General features: G+C 45.7%; 3 protein-coding genes across 7 annotated transcripts; 1 reads left to right on the top strand and 2 right to left on the bottom strand.

Annotated features, from left to right (window-relative positions):
• The first annotated feature begins 1,574 nt into the window (after positions 1-1,574).
• On the top strand, positions 1,575-5,493 carry LOC100273308 (Gamma-soluble NSF attachment protein). 2 transcript variants are annotated; one of them, XM_008663370.2, is made up of 9 exons: positions 1,575-1,890; positions 2,954-3,021; positions 3,110-3,194; positions 3,285-3,443; positions 3,522-3,659; positions 3,963-4,041; positions 4,253-4,332; positions 4,420-4,560; positions 5,124-5,493. In XM_008663370.2, exons 1-9 carry the CDS (start codon positions 1,841-1,843, stop codon positions 5,125-5,127), a joined length of 804 nt encoding a protein of 267 aa, XP_008661592.1. In that variant the 5' UTR covers positions 1,575-1,840; the 3' UTR covers positions 5,128-5,493. The 2 variants fall into 2 exon arrangements, with proteins under 2 accessions (XP_008661592.1, NP_001141221.1); NM_001147749.1 differs by having other exon boundaries at positions 1,758-1,890; positions 4,431-4,560; positions 5,124-5,449.
• Positions 5,494-6,175: 682 nt separating this feature from the next.
• Positions 6,176-9,928, bottom strand: LOC100383103 (uncharacterized). Its single transcript, NM_001175774.1, has 11 exons — positions 9,723-9,928; positions 9,381-9,507; positions 9,067-9,191; positions 8,493-8,606; positions 8,301-8,408; positions 8,113-8,204; positions 7,568-7,709; positions 7,380-7,483; positions 7,174-7,303; positions 6,911-7,055; positions 6,176-6,788 (listed from the first exon to the last, which is right to left on the bottom strand). Exons 2-11 carry the CDS (start codon positions 9,439-9,441, stop codon positions 6,562-6,564), a joined length of 1,248 nt encoding a protein of 415 aa, NP_001169245.1. The 5' UTR covers positions 9,442-9,507; positions 9,723-9,928; the 3' UTR covers positions 6,176-6,561.
• Positions 9,929-11,766: 1,838 nt separating this feature from the next.
• On the bottom strand, positions 11,767-14,114 carry LOC100502153 (uncharacterized). 4 transcript variants are annotated; one of them, NM_001196631.1, is given in 3 exon segments: positions 11,879-12,084; positions 12,662-12,743; positions 12,839-13,882. In NM_001196631.1, coding segments are annotated over 2 exon segments (732 nt in total). In that variant the 5' UTR covers positions 13,520-13,882; the 3' UTR covers positions 11,879-12,084; positions 12,662-12,692.
• Positions 14,115-18,967: the final 4,853 nt, after the last annotated feature.

The following is an 18,967-nucleotide window of genomic DNA, read 5'->3' as shown; positions in this document are numbered from 1 at the left end:
CAGAAAAGATCTTTATTTACCTATTATTGTGTTTGGTAGGGATATTTTTTGGGAACTTCAACATGGGGGACGAACTGACGATTACGTGGTTGCTATGTGGAAGTATTAATACGCGAACGTCTTGGGCTGCGAAACTATACGTCTGGCGTGGATAAAACGACTCATCAGACCCAAAACGTGCGTAAGCCCAAGTACCCAACCACCTAACCTACATGGTTTACATCGTCTGCCGATCTACCCTATCAGGCGCAAAATTAAATTCATTTTAATAATTAAAAAATAGTAAACGAATTCGTGATCACCTTTTGTCGTTGGTCTTCAGTTTAAGGTTGGCCTGATCAGCACTCAGAGTTGGATGCGTACATATCCGATTATCATTCTTAATTAATGATGATAGAGCAGTTGTACCAAATGGAGTAAACACATACACGCATACATCAAGAATAAATACTCCCTCCGTTTAATTTTAGTTGTCACTGGATAGTGTAAAATTGAACTATCCAGCGACAACTAAAAAGAAACGGAGGAAGTATATTAGTTTCAAGCATTTATTAATTAGCACTGGTTAAATAGCACCCATTCAGATGTGCATGCCACCTATACATGGCTCTCTAAAGAGCTAATCACTTTTTCTGCACTGAGCAGATGGCCGTGAGTAGTAATGAGAAAGTGTTTCTGCATAAACTTTATCATTCGGAAAAGAGAAAATCAAAGAGAAACACTAGTGGCTATCGATTCCAAAACTAGCCGTGTGAATCAACATGTTGTCGGAGGCAGGAGAATGTTTTTGAAAATATACCAGAGGAGATTGAAAGGTTATTTCGAAAAATCACGATGGCTGCTTGCACCTGATACGTTTACAACAAAATTAATGGCTAAGTATTTATATTATCTTGCCGATGCTAGTATAACTCTGATTTTTTATCGGTATTTAGAACCTGCTAAGTTAAACACACCGAAGACAGCTCAACATACGTGGAGGTAGCATGAAACCTTTAGACATGAACTATGAATAAAAATATAAACAAATGAAGAAAACTCGTTTCGCCGATCCCAATACAATCTAAAATTTAGGAGTCGAGGGAGTGGGGGACCTGAGCTTTATTCTGTTGATGAAAAACATGCCTTTGTGGTGCTAGGTGGAAAAAAATTGATCTGAAGGCTGATTCTGCAATGTCAACACCAAGCAGTCAGCAGTAATTGCCTAATTGACCGAGAACGTATCTAATGCACATGGAATTTTAGTGCACATGATGCACATATTAAATCATCATCACTTATTTTAGATCTAACGTCTGTAGTTGTTTGATATATTTGCTAAGGACACCCTCCGACGTAATGGACTGTAGTGGTGTAATGTGTTATTTGTAAATTACAATGATCAACCAGTGACGTTAGATCTAAGATGGATAGTGGTGATTTAATATGTGCACCATGTAAAAAAACTTTCATGTGCACTGGATATGTGCTCTAATTGACTAATTGACCTGCTCTCGTACCTATAGTGAGAGGTAAGAAATGTCCTACTATTCGCACTAATAACTGAGACGCAAACGCGCAAGCGGTAATCGGATGCTGGATCGCTGTTCATCACCCATTACCGTACCGTACCTCGTCGCGCAAGCCTCGTATACTCTGTTCCCGCGTTTGGGTTCTCCGCCAGGCCGGCGCGTTCGACCCGGTAGCCCGAAACCGCCCATATATCTTGCCAACTTTCTGCGACACGGTGGAGGCGTGGAGCTAACTACCCCCACGCTGGCTCGCCACCGCCGCCGCAGCAGGCGTGGGAATCTGGGCAGCGCCCCGCGGAGAAGAGGAGGCAGCGCGCTCTCCGTCCGCCATGGCGGGCTCTTCCGACCCCGACAAGCTCATGAGCAAAGCCGACAAACTGTGAGCCCTGCGTTTCTATTATTGCCGTCTGCACCTTCATTCGAGTTCTCCTGCTTCGTTCGGTCCGCGAGCGACTCGATTGCTGCGACGCGCGTGTTGTTTCAGGATGGGGATTTCATTTCGTTTAGGTCGACAAATCGAGCTGTTTGGGATTTAGCGCACCGAATTAGATCTTTTCAGGATGGGGATTTCATTTCGTTTAGGTCGACAAATCGAGCTGTTTGGGATTTAGCGCACCGAATTAGATCCCACCGATTTGTAATTCTTGGCCCGATCGTGTTGAGCTTTCGTGTGGAATGTGTCTTGAGCGATCAGGGAATTCCTAGATCTAGTCTTGGCGTCTTGCTGTTAGACGAAGTTTCGTTTGTTCGTCAAAAATCATGACGGTTGTTTCGGGATCTTGCGTACGAACTGATCTCTAGTGATTGCTAGAGTAAGCTTCAAACCTTCGAGTAGTAGTTTTGGAGGCTCGGAAGAGTTCCCCTACAACCCTAAACCTATTTCCGGGTTCATTTTAGAAGGGTTCATTTGGTTTTATTCTCATATGGCCAGGGACATGCCAAATCTGCACGAAACGACAATAAAATGGCAATTAGATCCAAACTGTGGAGAAATTCTTCATGTCACACTCTCCTAGATGACTAGATCATATTGCATTACCTTTCCATTTCGACACATCTGCAGACATGGGTGAATACATACCATTCCTTGTGCTAGACTATGCCACTTCAGCAATGGCTATGCGATGTAGCTTCAACGCCATATAAGTGTATTGCTTGGGAGTATATGCTGTGCCCAATCAACCTTATCTAGATTTTATCTTGGACCATTCTATGCTTTATTCAGGTGGTTTTCCTTATACATGACAATATATCAGTTCGGTCAGACCTTTAGCATTGGCAAATTCTTTTCTTATAATGTGTGATTGACTGCTGATTTTCCTGCTTTTTTTCTATTACTTTTATCAATGTGACACCGAAAAGGGTCATGTTCCAGCAACCTATAATTGAATCTGTATAAAGCTTGTTCCCTCAAAATTTCTTGAATATGCCCTTTTTCGCAGAACAAAATTGAGTTTTACAAGATGGAATGCTGATTGGAAAAGCGCTACCTCCTTGTATGAGCAAGCTGGTCGGTGATTTTTACCATCCTTCTTATTTTTCTTCGGAGCAATTTTTCACTGGGGAATATATAAGTGAAATTCATTTCTTCTTTGAAGCAATTGCGTATAGGTTCAGAAAGGATAATGAGAAAGCAAAAGATGCTTTTGAGAAGGCCTCAAAAGGACAGGAAATGATCTCCTCGTATCCTTTAGAAATTTCTCTGCAGTTTTGGTATTTTCATTTTTCATATTATTATACATTACCGTATTGTACCCTTAGCTAATGCCATAGACCATGGGACGCTGCTAAGCATATGGAATCTGCTGCTGCTTTAGCAAAGGAGCTTGGGCGCTGGAATGAAGTATCTGATTTCTATCACAGAGCTTCAGAATTATACCGTGAATGTGGAAGGCCACAACCTGCATCTGATGCTCTAGCAAAGGGTGCCAGGTAAATTTAAATCTCACCTTCTACAGTTGTGGCATTATGGATGCTTTTGTTCTAAACATTGTATTATGATGAATTCAGTGCATTGGAGGAGAAATCTCCAGAAGAAGCTATCAAAATGTATGATGAGGCTTGTTCAGTTCTAGAAGAAGATGGGAAGGAACAGATGGCTTTTGACTTGTACCGTGCCGCAGCAGCTTTGTATATCAAGATGGAGAAGTAAGATCACTTTAATGCTTGCTTATATTAATTTCGATGTATAGCCTCACATTTTCATCTATGTGCTATCTCATTCATGATTTCCTTGGAACATTTTTTGTTCATTCTTCATTGTTCTTACATGTGAAGTAAGTGAACTTTTAAACAAAGAAAGACAAACAGAAAATGTTTTGAATATACACTTCTGAACCTAACACCTTGGAATCGTGTATACTGATAGATTTGCATGTTCTTATCTTGTAGCATTGCAAGTAACTAACATGACCATCTTACAATTCACCCCCATATTTGTCCGTTGGACAGATATTCAGATGCCGCTGCTTTGTTTTTAAGACTTGGTTCAGCTGCTGATAAGTGCAATGCCATCAATAGCCAATGCAAGGTAATCTTTTTTTTCTAACTAATAACTGAAATTGCTTATATATTATTCAAAAACTACATGTGTATTATTGAATTGATCATTTTACAAATTAGCGCATTATATTTGTATCTTGCAGCTTTATCTATGATCATGTCTTGAAAACAAAATTGCTTAGTCATTTATGTCTTGAACACAAAACTTGTCTGATCCAAAATTTGTTTCTGGCATTCAGGCCTATCTGAGTGCGATCATCATCTATCTTTACACACATGATTTTCAGCAAGCTCAAAAATGCTACAATGACTGCTCAGAGTAAGTTGTACATTGGTGGATTTTGTATAACAATATTTGTGCCATGTGCTATTTTGCCCCCATCAAACCATGAAGCGTAAAGTAAAGTCGCTTAACAGGGTTCAAGCCTTCCTCAATAGCGACCAGAATCGATGCGCAACGAAGTTATTGTCTGCTTATGAGGAAGGTGATGCTGAAGAAATCAAACGCATGGCTCAATCAAGTGCCTTCAATCACCTTGACCATGTGGTAATTATTTTCATTTCCTCTATAAAAAAGCATTGCATCGCTGAAATGTGTCGACACTGGTATAGTGTCTAAATGGATCAGAAGTTGCCATCTGGTGTTGCGTGTCCATAAAATGTTGAACAAAGAGCTGGGAATATTATTTTTAGAACCTGTTATTTCTAATCTCCATATACACAACTAGACTTGATTCCATTGGGAAGTCATGCTCATGCTGTATCGTGTAGATCTTATGTAAGAGCTAGCATGCACAAAAAAATGGTGCACAAATGGTGTATCTTCCGTTTCCGATGTTCATGGATTTCAGCAGTGATGTGCATGGTGCCTTCATTATATCTATAGAACCGATTGTGTGAGAAAAGAAACCCTGATTAACTGTGTTTCCTTACAGTCTTTCTACTTCATGATCATCAATCGTCCCATATGTTCTCTAGTCTAGATTCTAGAACAATTTGCATTCACCCTGATGTAATGTTTGCCTGGCTGATTGTATTTTTATAGTACTTGTTTGGTGCTTGTCTATGCTTGGAATTGGTGGTTACAATTGGTTCCGTACATTAATGCAGGTAATTAGGCTTGCACGGAAGCTACCAACAGATGATCTGCAGGCCATCAAGAAAGCTGACGATGGCGAGGAATCCTTGGACGAGGATGACCTGACTTAAAACGATCTCCCGAGCCAAAAGGTGCATAGAGCAAACGTCATAGTTTGCCATAGGTGGGGGAACCGCTGTAAAAAGAAGTTATGCGAGTTACATACTAAAAACTTGGGCAGCATTCCCAGATCTATAAACATGAAATTTGTAGGGCCCAATTATGTTGTATCCGTACTGGTGGTTTGGTGTTACCGAAACAGCGAAACTTTAGTGGTATGTTTATGGTGCCCTATGCTACATGATTCTTGCAAATCTAGCATGATGTATATGTGTTGGCCAATCATTACTCCTACATTTGTAGCTGTGCAGTAGCCCACGCGCTTCCATCGCAAGTAGTAGGTCGGGACATTCGGTTAATTCCGTGATGAAATCAGTTTCAGTGTTGACTAAATGTTATCCGAAATTGTTGCCAAAAACTAATAATTGACTAAATTTGGTAACGATGTAGTCTAGGACGTTTCTCGATCCATATCCCGTATGGTGTCTTATCTACTGATCTAGATGACACTCTATATAGGGTAAATGCACCGGTTTCTAGAACATATCTCTAAAATGGCAATAGAAGATTAGCTTAGCTCATCATTGACGATAACTGCCAACAACCTTTGCTCTATTGCCAATGCACATTCAACTCACATCTTGCAGGACACGGGTACATATGAGTACCACAGGTCTCTGACTGATACAGCCTTGTGGTGGTTGACGCATGTCAAACTGGAGCTCGGCCTTAGGAATAGGATGATCCGACAGCCAGCTGAATGAAATGGTAGAACTGGCACTTATGCAGACAACAGACATGAATGTGTACCAACCACATGTTCTGTGTATAACATTTTCAAAGAAATGCTTGTGCCACTGACTCACTGTTATCTCATAATACGAGAAGCTGAGGAGCTCAGCTCGCTGGACCTGGCAGAAGCAGGCAAGCAGCCTTGTGTTTGTGTAGACTTGAAACAAGTACGGGAACAGAAACATACATCAACTTATTTATATATATCCTTTCATTCTACCACCACGAAGAAGACGAAGGTCGATACACGAGATTCGATCTACCCTGTCTACAACACGATTTCCTTGTGTTATTACACCAAATTGTACTAAAATGCCACCAACGAAAAGAGGACCTATACATATAAATGAAACTAATCAAGGAACAGGTAGTGTATTCTCCCTGCGATACTCTTGTCTTCTTCCAGCTCTGCAATAAAAGAATCACGACTCTTCTGTTGCTGTTGCTACGTTTTTTCTATGGTGAAGAACCAATTGTCTGAAGGCTATATTGACTGCACATGGACGGACCCCTTGGATGAATCTGAGTGATGAGTCTCTCAACCTTTTGAGCTCTGAATCAGGCCGATGCATATCCGTTCGGGTGCGCCTTCTGCCATTTCCACGCCTGGGCAAGGCTTTGGCCAAGATCCGTGTATTGGGCTGTCCAGTTGAGGTCCCTGAGGATTTTCGACGGGTCGCTGTATACCTCGGCGTAATCTCCAGGTCTACGGGCAAGATATTCGACCTTGATGGAAGCTCCCGTTGCCTTCTTGCAAGCTTCTACAAACTCGGTCACCGATCTACCTGATAAGGCATAAAAACACCACGTTCAGAAAAAGAAGGGGGGAATGCATATGGTCTTAAACAAAAGGGTATCTGTATCTGAAATTGTTGATCTGGTTACTGGTTATTGATCTTTCAACAACCTTGGCCTGTTCCGACGTTGTAGATTCCAACTTTGCCTGGCTGAGCTTTACCAAGAGCTTTGACATGGGCATCTACAAGGTCTGTGACATCGATGTAGTCCCTAATACAAGTTCCATCTGCAGTGGAGTAATCAGTTCCACGAACCTGAAGGAGAAAAGGAATCACATATATACGGTCGTTATTCATATAAAATTAATGGATGCAGCTACTTATACAGAAGTAAAAGGGGAATCGATGGCACTGAAATGAGCATGTAGAATACCTTTAGCCCTGGAATGATTCCCAAAGCCGCATCAAAGCAAGCACCGGATATCCGTCCATGCTCGCGTAGCTCTGGCCTTGGAGCTTCTCCTAGTCGCCCCTCTGGGTCCGATCCAATCACATTGAAGTATCTGATTTATACAGAGCGGGAATCGGGTTACAACTATTCCATGGATTGCAATCTAATATAGGCTGTTGAAAACAAACCTTAAGATCATTACAGCCATGTCTGATTGCTTCTTTGATTTTGTAAAATCTAGGATGATGTCCTCTGCCATCTTCTTTGCCTTACCGTATGGATTGATAGGATTCTTGGGGGTTTAGAAAAATAGTTAGAATCGTGACAACATCTATAAAAGTAAGGAAGGTAAAAGCTCATGCGTTGAGAGGCTAACCTGAGGAGTTGTTTCTACAATAGGCATCGTATCAGGTTCACCATAGGTTGCACACGTACTCGAGTAAATCAGAGTATTTACATTATATGCTGCCATTGCCTCAAGAACTGTCAATGTGTTTGATGTTATGTTGTGGTAGTACCTGTTATAGCAGTGTTAACAAGAGTATATACAGTTGGTTAGGAAGAACATTTGCTGCAGATGACTTTTGCACGGTGAACTAATACCAAGGAAGCAACATAGAACGGTTGGAGCAAAAAAAATGCACTACATCCATTTAAACTATAGAAGCATTTTGAGCCAAAGATGAAGATAGGCTTCCAAGAATGACAAAATCCGTGTGGACTTCCATCATTTAATTTTGATTTAACAGAATACCAATTAGATGGCTTATGTAGCAATTCCGTTACATTAATTAAGGAACATAAGGTGCCTTGCTAGATACACGTCAAAGAAAATTCAACAGAATCATGTAGGTCCAAGCTTTGAAATATTTGAGCAATTAAAGAAAACGAGTGCATTACATTCCTAGGATAATCCTTTACCTGAGTGGCTCCATTGTGCTCTCACCAACATAAGCAACAGCAGCAAAGTGCATAACAGCGTCAAATGCATTCTCCGAAAATATTTTCTTCACCTGATTATTGGTTAAGTGCAAAACAAAATTGTCATCAACACATGAATATAAGGGGAGCGGGGAGCACTAGGTTATTAAAATTCAGAGGAAGGATACAGCTTTGGCATCGCCTAAGTCAGCATAAATAAACTGAAGCCTTCCGGGTTCTGGAAATAGCCGTTGAAGAACTCTGACAGCTCCCATGTTCCCTCTGGATAGGTTATCCTGTAAACATCAAACAACAGAAGCTGCTGTTAGCATCAAACTCTGTTCGTGAGGAATAGAATGGGAGATAGGAAAAAGAATTACCACAATGGTAACCCTGTACTTGTCACTAAGGAGACGAAGAGTAGCATGTGAGCCAATATAACCAGCACCGCCTGTTACTAACACATGGGTCACCCCAGTTTCATGGCGAGAGAACTGCAGGAAATGTGGGTGCATCAACACAGTGCCTCCATTTGGAATGACTCAAAAAAAAACACTAATGAAGAACTGCAGACACATGAATTGAACAGCTTCTACAAAATTGCTGAAACGGTGCAACTGTGACAGGACTGTATATCAAGAACAAACGATGCACAGATGCATCAGTAAAATAACCCTGGCACAATTGCATAGATGTATCAGTAAAAATGACCCAAGCACAGCAGCATAAACATAACACCCTTGACAATGTGAATACGTCATTCGTTGCACAATTGTCTTTTCCAATCACCATACATGGCAGTTCCCAGATGAATTCATCGACTTGATGTTCCATTCCATGGAAAACAAACGACAGTGTATTTAAGTCGTCTGGAACAAGGAATAACGACAAACTCCAACTCAACAGCAAGTGACAGTGACATGGGTGGTTGGTGTGGAGAGATTCAGCACGTACCACGCTGGTGCCGCTGAAACTAGGGGACTGTTTCAACACGATTATGCACATGACCGTGAGGGCAGCAGCCACGGCAATCTTCCCCGTGAAATTAGGCTTCCGTCTCGAATCAGCAAAGTCCATCCCTGTCAAGAAAAAAATGGTGCATAGTAAACTTTGTAATGACAGCATTTTGGTTTGTAATTCAGTGGTCGAGATGACCACCTCTTTGCTGTTTTGAAGACAGATCAGTGGAGTCATTATAGAGGCAAAAAAAAAAAAAAAAAACGGGGGAAAACAGAGAGGAGCGTAAAGCAGGGAAGGAATTGACGTACCTGACAAGATCCAAGGCCTAGTGGTCCTAGCCTGGCTTCTGCTCCTTGGGGTTGTTGGCATGTGAAGTCGGCGGCCAAGAATGAAACCGACAAGAACTCGTCTCCCCCCCTCACCCTGCCTCTGAATCTGCATACCACGCGATCCACGATTGATTAAATTCCATCCCAAGATCAAACCTTTGCAGGCTCAAGCACCATCCCCGTACAGAGATACACACAGGCAGAAGCGCGCACGGAACAGAAGGATCTCCGTTAACGCGGAGGAAAGGCACCGGTGTCGGGCGAATAACAACAGCAAACAACGACGGGGAAAGGAAACCGGATCCCGGCGAGCGAACTCACCGCTCTTCGGTCGCAGATCGACGCTGGTAGCGGCGGGAGGGAGGGCGGGCGCCTGGTTCGGCCGGGACTCGGCGCGTCCGCGAGCGCGGAAACGGAGCGAGGCAGCCCAGGTGTCCAGGCCAAGATGGGATGTGGGGCGACGCGGAGAGGAATGGAGGGAGGGAAGGGTGGTGGCAACAACTGATGATGAGGAAGGAGCGATGAGACGGAACGGAGGAGGCGGAGCCAGCCAGGTCGCCGGGGAGGGGCCGTTTTTATTTCTATTTGTACCACCAGGTCGGGTCATAATTAGCGCATGTGGGGTTCTACTGTACCAGAATCTTTTCGCATTTGTTTACATTATTTGTTTGCCTTGTGGCCAATTACTCCTTTTTGCGTGTAGTTGGCTGGCACGTACGTATTCCTCCGAATTTGCAAAAAAAGAAATTGAGACTTCTTTTTTGTTAAATAATCTTCTGGCAACGTCCTTGTGGCTGTGGCTCCATGGTAGTACGCAGAAAATACCTGTTAGTGTTAGCTTTGAATTAAACGAACTGTTGTAGCTATAATCTATAAAATACTTGTCTGATCAGTAGGGACGGAACCACCGAACTAGAATTTAATCATTTTCTGACAGTATATAAATTGTGCTCGTTTTGGTCTGACGATAAAGAACCGAACCGTGCACCCGACCGCTGACCGTAGGAAAATCGCCGTGCAAACTTTTGTACTCTACAGTCTTCATGCAAGAGCAGGACTGGAGGCGGTTTTCGCGAGCTTTTCGAGTGCCTCCAGATCCAAAAAAAGCTACGTCGCGGGCGTTGCACAGGACGGATGAACGGTGCCACGCTTTGTGCGAGTCAACTGGCGTGATCTAGCTACGTAGCAGTACTCCGGTCCGTTCCAATTCGACCGCGTCGCTCGTGTCATCACGTGATGGAGATGGACGACCGGAGGCAGCTTCCTCTTCTTCTTCCTCACACACGGTCTGTCAGTCGGTCAGTTCGGCAGCGATGCACTCCGACAGCGCAGGATTCAGCGCTCCAGTACGACTAGTACTGTAGTACTGCCCGCAGCAGACTGATACTAGTAGCACTAGTCCTGAAAACCGCAGCAATCGGCGCCTCAGATGTCAGGATTTTCCGTTTCTTTCAGAGGAGACGACAGGATTTGTTCTAATATTTCCCTGCGAAAGTCTAGTTATACCTCATTTTACATGTAGATATTGGAGGACAGAATTAGTAACTAGATTCAACTTTCCTTAATTTTGGTGTTTGGTTGCATGGGAAATTGAGACTTGGAATCAAGAGTCTCAATTCACTGAAATTAGACAATGCCTCACCCTCGATATTACATGGAATTAGACCCCTCGATATTACATGGAATTAGACAGGACAATTCTAAACTCCAATTCAGTGACATCTAAACAATACGATTGAAATCGCATCTCGTTTTAATAGTATGTCTCATTTGGTTTTCAACCCAATTCAATTCCATCCACTCCAATATCGACATCCTAACGTAGCCTAAGCGAATTAGATACTGTTTTAGCTGACCTCGTGTGCTGTTAAAAGGGCAATAAGCATCTGTTGAGAGCGGAGGGTGGGTCGACGCTACTGTGCGCAAGCTCGAGATCGTACGTACCTAACCTAACCATGCCTAATCGGACAGCGGCGGAAGCCTAATCAGATCGCTTCTGATAATAGAAAATGAATAAATAAATTATTGGAGCAAGGGCAAGCAGCCAAGCACTGGGGCTCACCTCGGCGAGCGTTTGGGCTTGTTGCGATTGGTGACAAAAGTTTGGTCACGACGGTGTGGTGACGGTGGCCCCCATCAGCAGCAGCCAGTGGACACCGCTCGTGTCAATGGCCAACTACTCGTGTTCGCCTGGAGTTGGGGTGGCGAAACCGGCCTAGTCGTGTACGTTATAGTGTTGAACAGCCAGCACACCTGTACGGACCTCTCTAGTGGTGGTAGGAGGAGGACCACCACATCAACAAGTGTCTTGGTTGCTGCAAGAGCTCTTCCTCTGCTGTTGGAGAAGACCCACATGGGTAGTAAGGAGTTGCATGCAGTCCACTCTGTAAGATGCACATTTCTTATGACGCTGTCTGGTACGGGAAGGAGAGGGCTTTGAATCAGCTGTTTGGCAGTTAAGAGGAAAATTTCCAACTTATTATGTGGTCTTGGAGGAAAGCCGCCCTACAGATGTCACCAGATGATGTTGTTGAGATTGGCTTGCGAGTAGATAGATGATGGTGACCAACTTTGTTTCAGAGGGTTTACAGCGCACTTGGACCTTGCATAACAGGGTTCGAAGAGTTCTGTAGGCTTTCAAATGCCCAAGATTAGTCATTCAACTGCCCAGAACATAAATCACCTGCAAATGCACAAATGTGGATTCAGATTGATATTTCACATTTCACCCTTTTAGGCTACTTGAAAGGCTTTTAAATTTGAAGCTACAAACCTACAGAATCGAACGGTTTTTCTTGTCAGACTTATATAATTCAGGTTGATGTCCGTGGAAGCTATTCCAACAAACGATAATCATGTATAGGTAGCAATGGTATGCAGGACTACAAGCACAAACTCAAGCCGCCATTGGTCCACTTGCTCCTCTAACCAAACTTGATGACCTTCAGTCAAGAGTCTGCCAAAATTTGAATTTTTCATTCATGTGTCTTGTTAGGCCAAGGAAATCACCGATGCGGAAGCTAAAACTTGAACATGGATGTGAGAAGTTTTGTCCAAGTGCCCATCCGGGGAACAAAACCTTGGCCCACCATTTGCTTCAAGACAAGATGTGCATCACCCACGCAGTCATCACTACAGAGGCCATCAATCAGTAGCTTGTATGATTGGAAGCTCGGCCTCACACCCTCTGTACTCATAGTGCAAACAAGGCTTTTGGCTTCAAAAAGTTTTCCTAAACTGATTAGACCATCAAGAAGTACCTGATATGTCCCTGAATTAGGACAGCACCCTTCAGAAGTCATTGACTTGAACAGGTCGAATGCCTCGGTCACTCTTTCGTCCCTGCAGAGACCAGAGATCAAAATATTGTACACAACTGTATCTGCAGCAATATCCTGCTTCCGCATTCTCTCAAACAGCTCAAATGCTTTATCAACCTGACTGCGCTGACAGAGGAAATGCATGAAGGTCGAGTAGGTTGTCGCGTTAGGCTGACACCCTTGCTTCGGCATCTCATGCAGCAAGGAGATAGCCTCATCAAATTTACCGTACTGGCACAAACCCTTGACAAGGATATTGAAAGAACATGTGTCCAACGTCACCCCAAGCCTGGGCGCGCTCGAGTAGACCTCATGAACAACCTCGTACTGCCGCTTGCACACAAGCATGTGAAGGACGTAATTGAATGTCTTTGTAGAAGGCCAACAATTATACCCAGGCATTGCAAAGAGGGTGTCCATGGCTTTCTGAGGATGTTCTGCCACGTTGCCGTACATCTTGATCAGCCTGTAGAAGAACTCGTCTGAAAACCTCAACTTTTCGGTTCTTGCCTTGGACAGCAACTCCTCCACATCACTGAACCTCCTGGCGCAGGCCAGCCTGTCGATCATCAAGCTGTAGAGCGCCTCGCTGGGCTTGTAGTCTCTCCGGCTGCATGCCTTCTTGAATACGCTGTTTATCAGGCTAGTGTCCCTGATGTTCACAAATACTTTGAGCACCTCGTTTGGAGCGAGCCAGTCCTTGTGGTCCAATCTGCCCATCCAGTAGCCGTCGTCGCAAACCGTGGAACGAAGTTTCAGGAAAGGAGGTACCGGGTGACGCGCTAAGGCTCTCGACATGATCTTCGCTTTGGGGCATAAGCGCTCCCAAAGCCCCGCGACCGCCTTGCTGGAGCAGCGGCTGCTGAACCCCCCCCCCCCCCCCCCCCGGCTGCCCTCAGGCCGCGCGCGGCGCAGACGCCGAGGCCTGGCTCCGTTTGACGATCCACCGGAGGCGGGAGGAGAGAGAGAGGGGGGCACGCACACAGGGTCACCGGCTGGTGTGCGGAGGACCGGAGGCAAGGGCGCGAGGCGACTGGCAAGAGGCGGAGGGGGAAGCCGCTGACGCCGTCGCTCCGAGCGCGAGCCCGAGCCTGAGCGCCCCCGCCGTCGCCTGTGCCGAGGTAGCGGAAGATGTAGCGCCGGCGCTGTGAGGAAGATGAATAATCGGCGGCGGCGGCTGGCTGTGTGCCTTCTTCGCTGGAGCAGTGAAAAGGTGATGGTAAAGAAACGTCTGGATCTGGTGTAACTTGGGTTTGGGCTGAATTAATGATCTTTTACATGGGCCACCAAATAAAATTCCATAGTTTCCTTATTTTTTTCTCTTTCCTTTTTTCATTTCTATTTTCTTTCTAACATTTTTTTGGACAGATCATCACATAATTCAATGTATGCTAGATACTTTGAGTTTTACGTTGGTGATGTATTGTATGTTAGAAACTTATCTCTACTAACTATTAAGGGGATAGTGTAGACTGCCCCCGCCTCGAGCAGCCAGCACGACCGCCAGCAACCGCCTCCGCCCACGCCCGTCGCGGATCCCGCCGCCCGCCCGCCGCGAATCCCCTCCTGCAACCCGCAACACCCTCAAGCCCGCACGCCCGCCCGCCGCCGTGAATACCTCCGCTCCCGAACCGCCCTCACGCCCGCACGCCAGCCCCCGTGAAACCCGCCGCTACCGCACGCCCGCCTCCGCCGCGAACCACCCGCACGCCAGCCTACCACCCATATCCGCACGACCGCCGCATATCCGCACCCACGCCACCAGCCATGCCGCGGAACACAGGGCCTGTTTAGTTCAGCTTTTTTCTAACCAGCTTTTCTGAAAATCTGGCTGTGGGGATAATCTGGCTGTGCGGAGAATCTGAATATCATTACAATTACGTGTGGATGAAGATAAAGTTATTCATAGGGCTCAGGATATATAAAGTGACGGATTCCTACTATTACAACGACTCAACCGATTATGTGTATATGTTGATTTTGGATGGTTTTTGCCCCAACGAATTTTATAGAAGCAGGCTGAAAAGCTGAGCGTTTGGCAGTCTGCAGCAGCTTTTGGTGGCCATAAGCTGCCAGAAGCTGAAACAAATAGGGTCACAATCATGCCCCCGCCCCCAACCTGCCTTGGTCCGAGATCGTCGCCCCCACCCATCCCCTGCCTCGACGCCTCCCCACCACCACGCCCCATCCTCTCTGCATCGACCCTAGCGGCGCGATGCTCGCCCCCAGCCCCGCTCGCGATGCCCCTAGCCCCACAACCGTCATCCACGCGCCATCCAAGCATGCGCTCGCGATTCCTGGATCTGCCATCCTCCCATCGGCGCCGGTGATGTGGCAGTCGCAGTCTGCTCCCCCTACGGCGCCCGTGTGGCACAATAAGCCACCGCCCAGGAATCCGCGATCCACCCCCTCCCCCCGCCTGAAGTGTCTCAATCCTCTGGGACTCAAATGTGATACAATTACTAGTCCCAGGAGGCTAGTAAACACATTTATACATCAGATGATTCCAGATCTGCTTAAACGAGACAAACCTATAAATGTGGCGATCAACTTTAAGAGTTGGTCCACAACTCGGGACATATCATCAGAGTGGGGCTGAAGCAGCCCGATATACGCAGCGAAGCAAATCAGCGGTCTAACAGCCACAGGCAAGGTTGGGAACAGTCGTAACTCTTACCCGATCTCCTTTTTCTGAAAAACAACAAATAAGCAAGGGTGAGTACAAACGTACTCAGCAGCCAACCTTCACCCGCGGAATGGGGAAATCAGATATAATGCATGGAATATGTGGAGCTCAGAATATTTTGCAGAAACAGCAATATTTTATGCAGGGTTGTTTTGAAAAACATTTTGTACTTTTGCAAAGCGCATCCTCTCCAAAAGGAGCAGGAAGTTTTTCAGTATTATAACAAAATCCCCTGGACTCAACCATCCAGGTATCTCAGCAGTTTCCCACTGGTTTTCATTTCCAAAAACAGCTACTGGACTTCCCGTCTACCATAGCTCACGGTTCAACAGCCAGACCTTTTAAAACCCACTTTTCAAAAGCATCTCTTTTTTTGGAAAACAAAACATTAATTACCATACCATACCATACCAGACTCGTCCATTTCTGTGAACACAAACTATTCGAATAGGTTTTCAAACTCTGCGCAGAGGTGTACACTTTACCCACTAGTCCGGCTCTGCGATCTCATAGCTAGTGAGACCTGAATCCGAATCTCTTTCTTTCCTCGCACGTCCTAACCTTAACGGTTATACCGGAAGGAGTCAGGCCACCACCATATCCAAACCGGACAAAACATTCCCCCTCCTTATCCTCCCGGTGCTCCCCAGCCTTCATAACCCTGGGGTTAGACCGTACGAGTTCAGATTGAGTGACTGCCCACACAGTCTCGAGTGGTTGTACTTATCATGAGTACAGGTAGTGAAAGATGACAGACCGGTCCTTATGTGAGGGGACAATCCTTCTGCTCACGCCTAAACCAGCTGAGCCATCACCTTAGGCCCTCCCCTAAACCAGGGAGTCCCTAACGATCATCCCTACTCAAAGGTGATAAGGGTGAAAACCCTTCATCATACACATTTTGAAAAGCATTTTCTTTTGAAAAAACTCACACCTTTTCTCAAATCATTTGTAACAAATATATTAAGGATTGATTGCGGCAAGCGGCTTGGGTGGGCATAATAACTTGTCTCAAAATCATATCATGCGTAAAATAACAGGCTGAGGGTTGTGGTTGAAAAACATAGGTAATTTATGCATCAAAGGGATCCAGTGAGCTTGTCGTGCTTATTCGGTGAAGGGGGAAGGGGAGCTCGCGGAACTGGCTTCTGGCTCCACCGCCTGGCGTAGACTTGCAGATCTGGCCTCCACGAGACGGCACGAACGCTCCGATAACTATGCAACATGAACAAACAAACATACAAACCAACAAGTATAGCAACAAATATTTAGTATAGTGGTCAAAATAGCGATACATGGATGGGTAGAGTCCTGAGTAGAATATATGTCATGTGGTGTTGAGATACTACTAGTGGTGGAGCGGAGGTGCTTACCAGGAGGGTGGACTGGAGGCGAAGCGACACTATGCGTGTAGCCGGCAGAGCGGAGTAACTGAGTGGGTGGGGTGTTTGCCTTGGCTGAGGGTGTTGAGTGTGTGTGGAGAGGGAGAGGGTAGCTGGGTGTATTTATAGCTGAGTGTAGGTGGTGTAGCACAGTGAAGTTCACTGTTGGTGAGAATAGTGACGAATGAATCGTCTGACTTAGTGAAAGGGAATTAGGCTTACACCTATTTCCTAATTGATTTTGGTGGTTGAATTGCACAACACAAATAATTGGACTAACTAGTTTGCTCTAGATTATATGTTCTACAGGTGTCAAAGGTTCATCTACAACTATACTAAATCGACTGTCCGGAATACCGTAGATTATTCCGGACAGGAGAATCTTTTTGGAAAAACAGACCAAACGCGGACCGTCCGGGCCCTTGCGGCGGACCGTCCGCGACACCAGGATACCCTTCGGACAGAACCAATGCAAAAATACAAGTGTCCACTACGGACCGTCCGGAGGAAAAGCAAGGACCGTCCGAGCCCCCTCGCGGACCGTCCGGCCTCAGGCGCGGACCGTCCGGTAGGTGAGAAACCGAAAAACCCGAAGGTGATGGGTTCGGAGAATTGAATTATAGCGGCCTCGCGGACCGTCCGGGCCAGGCGGGCGGACCGTCCGCGACTGGCTTTACCTGACATCTGACGTCGCATTAAATGCGATATAGCCGTTGATATAGCCGTTACTGCTGACCGTTGCGTTTTCAGCCGTTGATCTACAGGGGCGGACCGTCCGGACCAGGCGGGCGGACCGTCCGCGCTCAGCAGAATGGAGCAACGGCTAGGAAGTGGTTGGTGGCTATAAATACAACCCCAACCACCTCCATTCACTCCATCCAAGCATTCCAACCTTCAACATTCAATACAAGAGCTAGCAATCCATTCCAAGACACATTCAAAGCCTCCATCTCTCCAAGTTTCACAATTGAGAAAAGAGATCATTACTGATTAGTGACTTGAGAGAGAAAGTGATCCGTGTGTTATTTGTCGCTCTTGTCGCTTGGCTTTTTGCAATCGTGCTTTCTTTCAATCTTTCATTGCGATCAAACTCACTTGTAATTGAGGCAAGAGACACCAATCTTGTGGTGATCCTTGTGGGAACTTTGTGTTCCAAGTGATTGAGAAGAGAAAGCTCACTCGGTCCGAGGGACCGTTTGAGAGAGGGAAAGGGTTGAAAGAGACCCGGCCTTTGTGGCCTCCTCAACGGGGAGTAGGTTTGCGAGAACCGAACCTCGGTAAAACAAATCCGCGTGTCACACTTCTTATTTGCTTGCGATTTGTTTTCCACCCTCTCTCGCGGACTCGATCATATTTCTAACGCTAACCCGACTTGTAGTTGTGATTAACTTTGTAAATTTCAGTTTCGCCCTATTCACCCCCCCCCCTCTAGGCGACTATCAATTGGTATCAGAGCCCGGTGCTTCATTAGTGCCTAACCGCTCGAAGTGATGTCGGGAGATCACACCAAGAAGGAGATGGAGACCGACGACAAGCCCACTACAAGCCAAGGGAGCACTTCATCGGAAGAGTCCCGCACCAAGAGGAAGGAGAAGAAGAAGGACTCCTCCAAACGGAAGGAGAAAAGATCTTCTTCCTCACACCACAAGGAGAAGAAGGAGAAATCTTCTTCCCACAAGTCGCATCGGAAAGGAGACAAGCACAAAAGGATGAGGAAGGTGGTCTACTACGAGACCGACACTTCATCAACATCTACCTCCGACTCCGATGCGCCGTCCGTAACTTCTAAGCGCCAAGAGCGCAAGAAGTTTAGTAAGATTCCCTTACACTATCCCCGTACATCTAGACATACTCCATTGCTTTCCGTTCCATTAGGCAAACCGCCAACTTTTGATGGCGAAGATTATGCTAGGTGGAGTGATTTAATGAAATTTTATCTAACCTCACTCCACAAAAGTATATGGAATGTTGTTGAGTTTGGAGCACAGGTACCTTCTGTAGGGGATGAGGATTATGATACGGACGAAGTGGCCCAAATCGAGCACTTCAACTCCCAAGCCACAACCATACTCTTGGCCTCTCTAAATAGAGAGGAATACAACAAGGTGCAAGGGTTGAAGAATGCAAAGGAAATTTGGGACCTCCTCAAGACCGCGCACGAGGGTGATGAACTAACAA

Source organism: Zea mays, chromosome 10 (genome assembly GCF_902167145.1).
Source record: "Zea mays cultivar B73 chromosome 10, Zm-B73-REFERENCE-NAM-5.0, whole genome shotgun sequence".
NCBI classification, from domain to species: domain Eukaryota; kingdom Viridiplantae; phylum Streptophyta; class Magnoliopsida; order Poales; family Poaceae; genus Zea; species Zea mays.
Note: the sequence above shows the minus strand (reverse complement) of the source record. Positions and strands in the feature narration are given on the sequence as shown.

Excerpts from the sequence above, each read along its gene's own strand:
- LOC100383103 (NM_001175774.1), bottom strand. The coding sequence starts at position 9,441 with ATGCCAACAACCCCAAGGAGCAGAAGCCAGGCTAGGACCACTAGGCCT. Across the intron at positions 8,607-9,066 it reads GTTTCAGCGGCACCAGCGTG|TTCTCTCGCCATGAAACTGG; the intron begins GTACGTGCTGAA and ends CATTTCCTGCAG. Across the intron at positions 8,205-8,300 it reads ACTTAGGCGATGCCAAAGCT|GTGAAGAAAATATTTTCGGA; the intron begins GTATCCTTCCTC and ends ACCAATAATCAG.
- LOC100273308 (NM_001147749.1), top strand. The coding sequence starts at position 1,841 with ATGGCGGGCTCTTCCGACCCCGACAAGCTCATGAGCAAAGCCGACAAA. Across the intron at positions 3,022-3,109 it reads CTCCTTGTATGAGCAAGCTG|CAATTGCGTATAGGTTCAGA; the intron begins GTCGGTGATTTT and ends TCTTCTTTGAAG. Across the intron at positions 4,561-5,123 it reads TCAATCACCTTGACCATGTG|GTAATTAGGCTTGCACGGAA; the intron begins GTAATTATTTTC and ends ACATTAATGCAG.
- LOC100502153 (XM_035963174.1), bottom strand. The coding sequence starts at position 13,519 with ATGTCGAGAGCCTTAGCGCGTCACCCGGTACCTCCTTTCCTGAAACTT. Across the intron at positions 12,085-12,661 it reads CTAATTCAGGGACATATCAG|GTGATTTATGTTCTGGGCAG; the intron begins GTACTTCTTGAT and ends GTGCATTTGCAG.